General features: G+C 49.6%; 3 protein-coding genes across 3 annotated transcripts; all 3 read right to left on the reverse strand.

Moving 5' to 3' along the window:
• Nucleotides 1-401: 401 nt before the first annotated feature.
• LOC119322111 lies at nucleotides 402-1,283 on the reverse strand. The gene has a single exon (XM_037595610.1). The coding sequence runs from the start codon at nucleotides 1,261-1,263 to the stop codon at nucleotides 808-810; it is 456 nt and encodes a 151-aa protein (XP_037451507.1). The 5' UTR covers nucleotides 1,264-1,283; the 3' UTR covers nucleotides 402-807.
• Nucleotides 1,284-1,959: 676 nt separating this feature from the next.
• Nucleotides 1,960-2,457, reverse strand: LOC119326348. Its single transcript, XM_037600019.1, has one exon. The coding sequence runs from the start codon at nucleotides 2,435-2,437 to the stop codon at nucleotides 1,982-1,984; it is 456 nt and encodes a 151-aa protein (XP_037455916.1). The 5' UTR covers nucleotides 2,438-2,457; the 3' UTR covers nucleotides 1,960-1,981.
• Nucleotides 2,458-4,327: 1,870 nt separating this feature from the next.
• Nucleotides 4,328-5,766, reverse strand: LOC119324304. The gene is made up of 2 exons (XM_037598082.1): nucleotides 5,483-5,766; nucleotides 4,328-5,286 (listed from the first exon to the last, which is right to left on the reverse strand). The coding sequence occupies exons 1-2, from the start codon at nucleotides 5,704-5,706 to the stop codon at nucleotides 4,467-4,469; spliced, it is 1,044 nt and encodes a 347-aa protein (XP_037453979.1). The 5' UTR covers nucleotides 5,707-5,766; the 3' UTR covers nucleotides 4,328-4,466.
• Nucleotides 5,767-6,463: the final 697 nt, after the last annotated feature.

Raw genomic sequence — 6,463 nt, forward strand, 5'->3', positions numbered from 1 at the left:
GAGTGTTGAAGGTACATATAGACATAGACAACCCAAAAAATAAATAGAGGTAGGGACATACACATGGACAAACAAACTCGAGAATTTTGGACCATCCACGCGACCCCCATGTCGCCCTCCCATAGACAATGCAAAAGGTCTATCTAAAGTTTGTCGAATCGCAATTTTGATCTCCTTGGGTTTATTTCTTTATCCTCACATAGGCATAGCATTGGTCTTGTATGACTTTGCTCTTTGCCGGCAGTTTCTTTTGCATGTTTGGTGTTAGTTGTGAGCATATTTGCTAAGTAGAAGCCGAGTATGTACTCATTGTGTTTCTATCCCTTCGATGTTTCATTATGAGTCAATAAAATTCACACTTTGTAGGGAAAAAGACAACTCAAAAAAATAACGGTAGGACATTGGATATACGTGCAGCAGGCTCCAATGATACGGAGTACTCCCTCTGGATGGATCGGGGTACAAGGCTAATTCGAGTTTATCTTAATTTCTGAGTCAAACCATTGAAAACCACAAAAAGTTTGGCAACGCCACCAAACGACACATGGTAACAACTACTGCTTCTTTTTTCCCAAAAAAAGGGAAAGGGAAAGGGATCGACGGGAAACCAAAAAATAACGAAATGATGCAAATGTGACAATAACCTTCCAACAGGGAGCTGAGAAAGATCGATCACCTAATTAGTGAGATCGTCCATGGGAATCCACCAGGAACCAATACCATGTACTCGCGGGGGTCGCCCATCTTGGGTTGTCAGATGGCCATGGAGATGGTGCCCGGCCCCGGCGTCCTCTTCCGCTTCCCTTCTTATTTCCGCCCGGCATGCTCAGTTAGCATTGCCAGGACCCCAAATCCTCCTCCTGTTGCTTCCTCTTGCTGCTGCTGCTGCTTCGTCTTCCCCATCTTCTTGGCATCCCCCAAGACGCCGACGATTCCAGCGGTTGGGTAGCACTGACTCATGCAAGATTCGAAAATATATAGGTAGTGGATATAAGCAATGCACTGCTGATAGCAGCTAGCCATGAGCGTGGTCTTCTTGGGCCCCTCAGCCGGCACTGCCTGTAGCGCAACTCCTTCGCTTGCTTCTTGCCCTTCTGTCACCCCATTGTCCACCCGAAGCACAGCACTGCCGCGGGATGAGATGCCCGGCATGTCCTTGCAGAATGCGCAGCCGCGTGCCTCCGCCACCACGAGGAGCAGCGCTATGCCTAAGAATACACACGGCAGAACAACGCTGCTGCCCTTCTTGGAAGCCATTGTCATTGCTAGTTAGCTAGGTGGATGGCTGCTCTGACAACCCAAGATGGGCGACCCCCGCGAGTACATGGTATTGGTTCCCGGTGGATTCCCATGGAGATGGTGCCCGGCCCCGGCGTCCTCTTCCGCTTCCCTTCTTATTCCCGCCCGGCATGCTCAGTTAGCATTGCCAGGACCCCAAATCCTCCTCCTGTTGCTTCCTCTTGCTGCTGCTGCTGCTTCGTCTTCCCCATCTTCTTGGCATCCCCCAAGACACCGACGATTCCAGCGGTTGGGTAGCACTGACTCATGCAAGATTCGAAAATATATAGGTAGTGGATATAAGCAATGCACTGCTGATAGCAGCTAGCCATGAGCGTGGTCTTCTTGGGCCCCTCAGCCGGCACTGCCTGTAGCGCAACTCCTTCGCTTGCTTCTTGCCCTTCTGTCACCCCATTGTCCACCCGAAGCACAGCACTGCCGCGGGATGAGATGCCCGGCATGTCCTTGCAGAATGCGCAGCCGCGTGCCTCCGCCACCACGAGGAGCAGCGCTATGCCTAAGAATACACACGGCAGAACAACGCTGCTGCCCTTCTTGGAAGCCATTGTCATTGCTAGTTAGCTAGGTGGATGGCTGCTCTGACAACCCAAGATGGGCGACCCCCGCGAGTACATGGTATTGGTTCCTGGTGGATTCCCATGGAGATGGTGCCCAGCCCCGGCGTCCTCTTCCGCTTCCCTTCTTATTCCCGCCCGGCATGCTCAGTTAGCATTGCCAGGACCCCAAATCCTCCTCCTGTTGCTTCCTCTTGCTGCTGCTGCTGCTTCGTCTTCCCCATCTTCTTGGCATCCCCCAAGACGCCGACGATTCCAGCGGTTGGGTAGCACTGACTCATGCAAGATTCGAAAATATATAGGTAGTGGATATAAGCAATGCACTGCTGATAGCAGCTAGCCATGAGCGTGGTCTTCTTGGGCCCCTCAGCCGGCACTGCCTGTAGCGCAACTCCTTCGCTTGCTTCTTGCCCTTCTGTCACCCCATTGTCCATCCGAAGCACAGCACTGCCGCGGGATGAGATGCCCGGCATGTCCTTGCAGAATGCGCAGCCGCGTGCCTCCGCCACCACGAGGAGCAGCGCTATGCCTAAGAATACACACGGCAGAACAACGCTGCTGCCCTTCTTGGAAGCCATTGTCATTGCTAGTTAGCTAGGTGGATGGCTGCTCCCAAGATGGACGGATTGAGGAGACGGCACACCACTTGCATGAGTGACCACGCGAGAGGTAATGGATGCGACGTGCATGTGCAGTGCACCAGCTTGTTGTTTGTTGTTTGTCCTTTTACTGTTTTGCCCACTCGTAGAAGCACTCACTAAATAGCCACTTGCGTCAATCAAGGCTAGCAGTTTGTGTATTAGTTAGCACGGGAGTAGAAGTGTACTTACATAGTATTGTAGAAACAAATCAGGGCTACAAAGAAACTAACAACACCGAACGGCTTTGGATTTTGTATATACCATTGATGGAGCTATATTTTCGACAGAAGTTGAATTATATTGACTCAAAATGAAGCATCAAAAAGATACAAAATGATTTTTTTTCCGACGAGCAGCGCTAGGCCTAGGACTAAACAACACAACGCAACAGCGCTGCTACTAATGCGCTTCATGTTGGAACCCATGCCCATGGCGAGCTACGCAGCTTGGCTAGCTGCTGAAGAACTAATTAGCCCAGGACTAATGGATTAACAAGACCCAGGACTAATGGATTGACAAGACGGACGCCACACATTTATAAAGAAGCTGGTGAAGTTAGGGATAGGTTTCTCCGATGAATCTGATCCATCTAGCTAGCTTCCTTCCGGCAACCACATGCACACCACGCGAGAGCTATATCGGTCCAACATTTGTGGATGAATCTGTTAGGGACACACTGGCGCAGATGCATGTGCATAGTTGCATCATATATCAACTTGTGAATATATTTCCACTTGCTTCCAAATTAACGGGGTGGCAACTAATGTGAGATGTGTCGAATCAGCACATACGTGTTTCTTGATTGACCCCCAATTGCTCCCCTTGTTTGTTGTTTGTGCACTAGATGCATGTGCAGTGGTTGATCATATCAACTTGCTTTTATGTATACATATCCACTGGCTTCAAGCGCAACTAGGTGCGTGCAGGCCAACATGTGGTGGATATGCCGTTCAATTTGTTACTTTAGTTTTTGATAGTAGATAAAATTTAATGGTAGCGGATGAAGCACCGGTCGCATCGCTTTCAAACCCCACTCGAAACCATGTTTCTTCCTCGGAGATGGTCCGGCTTCTTAGTTGTGTACGCCTTAATTTGTGCAAATCCTTCTCCATGGATCTGATCCATCTTAGCTAGCTAGCTGTGTGTGGTGTGTAGCGGCCAGTGTAGCTGGATGGATGGGATGAAGAGACTGGGACACACGCATATATAAAGAGGCCGGTGAAGCTAGGTAAAGGGTGCTCCATGAATCTGATCCCGTGGCCACCAGCACATGGGCCACGGAAGAGGTATCGAACCGACATCTGCGCGTGTGCAATGCATGTGCACAGATGGATCAGATATCAACTTGCTCTTTATGTATATGTATGTCTACTTGCTTCAAAGCCAACTAGCTACTACTTGCACGATTTCATTGGAAGAAGAACTGTTTAAGCCCACTACGGTACAAGCTTCATTGTTTGACCGCCTGGATGCACGCCACTTGCTACCCTTGTTTATTATTTGTGCTTTTTCCATGGATATGATCTAGCTTCCCCTAAAAGCAAAAGCTCGGTTCCCTGGACACATAGTGATGCAAGGAGTGACTATTGATGCTTAAGCATATAGCGAGTTGTCTTGATGCTAGACATGTAGTGTCGTTGGGTAATTTATGCCACTGACAACAAAGAGAAGATGTTGTTCAGTAATTTAAAGTGTGTCAAGGTTTGAGGGCTTCTCCGATGGGTTGTATCATCGACAGTGAGTATGGGATGACTAACGCGTTACTGTACAAATAAACCCACCAATTGCTGGATCGACATTCGACGGTGGCTGAGCAAGAAGAAGCACGGCATGTATAGCATTCTGCAACTCCATTGTAAATAAAGGTGTAGGTAACAGAACTAAAGCAAACAGATGGACTGTGACGGATTCACTGCACGGCACATTATTTGTTTGGAAAGGAAACGCGCTAGTATAAGCTCACTACGAACGACTACTTCGCCGGCGGGACTACGCCGTACTTCTTGTTCTCTCGCTCCTTCTTGATTGGGAGAGCATCTTTGTCATCGCAACTGCGAATGCAAGCATACCAGTCGAAATCCGGATCTCTAGTAACCTCCCTTTGGCAACAGGCATAGCATGATTGCACGTACACAGTCGACGAACATGCTCCGACAGCAACCTCATGCCGCGCAGCCGCCAGGACATTGAGCGCTCCTGTTCTTGTTCCTTCATTGTCCTTCTCTTGCACCCTCTTCCCACATCGCCAGACGCATGGCGTTACACTACAGTCGCGGAACCAGTCGCAGTGGGGTTTCCCCACCACCGTCGGCCCATCAACAGCTCCTCCTCTTGCTTCTTCTCCTTCTGCTACCCCGTGGACCCTCAGATGTGGGCACATATACTGGCAGTGCCTATACCCGGGGGAGCCTTCATCATAGTGTTTGCGGCAATACTCATCGCAGTTGCCCCGTGACAGTGCACCTGCAGCAGCCTCATGCTGCACCACCACCATTGGGACATCAACCACTCCTCCTCTTGCTTCTTCTCCTCCGGTTCCTCCAAGGGCCGCCAGCCATGCGGCGTCCGGCATATTCTCAGCGTAGCAATCATTGACGCATTGGTTGTAGTTCAATTCTGGATGTTCACGGCAAGCGTCGTAGCACCAGACTGGGTCGCTCAAACGGACGGTGGCGTCCCCTTGCTTTGTCTTCTCTTCTTCCTCCCGTCCAACGCGTTTCGTCGGCATCTCCAGGAGACCAGCTGGCCCTCCAACTTCACCACCTCCTCTTGCTTCTTCTTGTCCTGTCACCCTGTGGGCCGCCAAATGCCAATTACTTGTAACAAGTATAACCGAAACAAAGCAAACTAATTGATCCTGGCGACGCATGAACAGATTCAGCCAGCCTCACACGCACGCTCACAGCAAGACTGGTATTATCTTTTGGAAAGGAAACGAGCTAGCTAAGCTAAGCTCACAACAAACAAATGCAGAGCAGTACTACCTACCTCCCGTACAAGCACTCATTGTAGCACGCTCCGAAGTCCGACTGCGACTGGCCTTTGCACAAGGCGGAGCAGTAGGCTGCATCCCCATGCTCTTCAGCCAAGTTCCCGGCTCTCGCACGACCTTCACTGCCCGCCGCGTCGACGACGAGCAGGGCTATGCCCAGGACTACACACCACACAGCAACGCCAGGGCTGCTGCGCTTCTTGTTGGAACACATACCCATGGCTAGCTGGTTGGTGTTGAACTAATTTGCTACGGCTCACAAGCCTACCCAAGATGGATGGATTGAGTAGATGGGCACACGAATATATAGATAGGCCGGAGAGGGCAGCTAGCTAGGCTGGGATGACCAACCGATCTGATCCGAACCGGCATCTGCGTGCGTGCAATGCATGTGCATAGCTGCAGGAATCACACATCCACTTGCTTGAAAATCAGCTACGTACAGTACCACTTGCTAGATCATTAGATTAAAGAAATGTTTGCGTGCAGGGGCAATTGATGCGGCGTGTAGATCGATCAGCACGTATGAGCGTTCTTGTTTGACCGCCTGCATGTTGCAGATGCCACCTGCGCGGTTGCGCCCCGTGTTTCTTAGTGCAGTGGATGCGTTTGTATATCTGTATCTGTTAGTGCAGCGGATGCGTTTGTATAGTTGGATAAGGCTGCCTGTAATGTGAGTATGATAGCTAATATCATACACGTCAGCTAAACAATTTTGATGATGTGACATAGATTTAAATAAAAAAACAAGGTTGAATATCATATTATGATACTATATCATAGTAAATATTGTACTCCCTCTGTAGGGCGTATAAGAGAATCCATCTTTTCCAAAAAAAATTAGTCGCATATAGGTAGTTAAACCAGCCTCGTTTTGCAGTCTCTTGTTTTGGCTCCCCGTGCAGCCATTTTTAAATGCCGTGTGAATGAAAACTGATGACCGGCAGTATATGTTAGGCCGATGCATGTACAATTAG

Source organism: Triticum dicoccoides, chromosome 6B (assembly GCF_002162155.2).
Source record: "Triticum dicoccoides isolate Atlit2015 ecotype Zavitan chromosome 6B, WEW_v2.0, whole genome shotgun sequence".
Taxonomy (NCBI): domain Eukaryota; kingdom Viridiplantae; phylum Streptophyta; class Magnoliopsida; order Poales; family Poaceae; genus Triticum; species Triticum dicoccoides.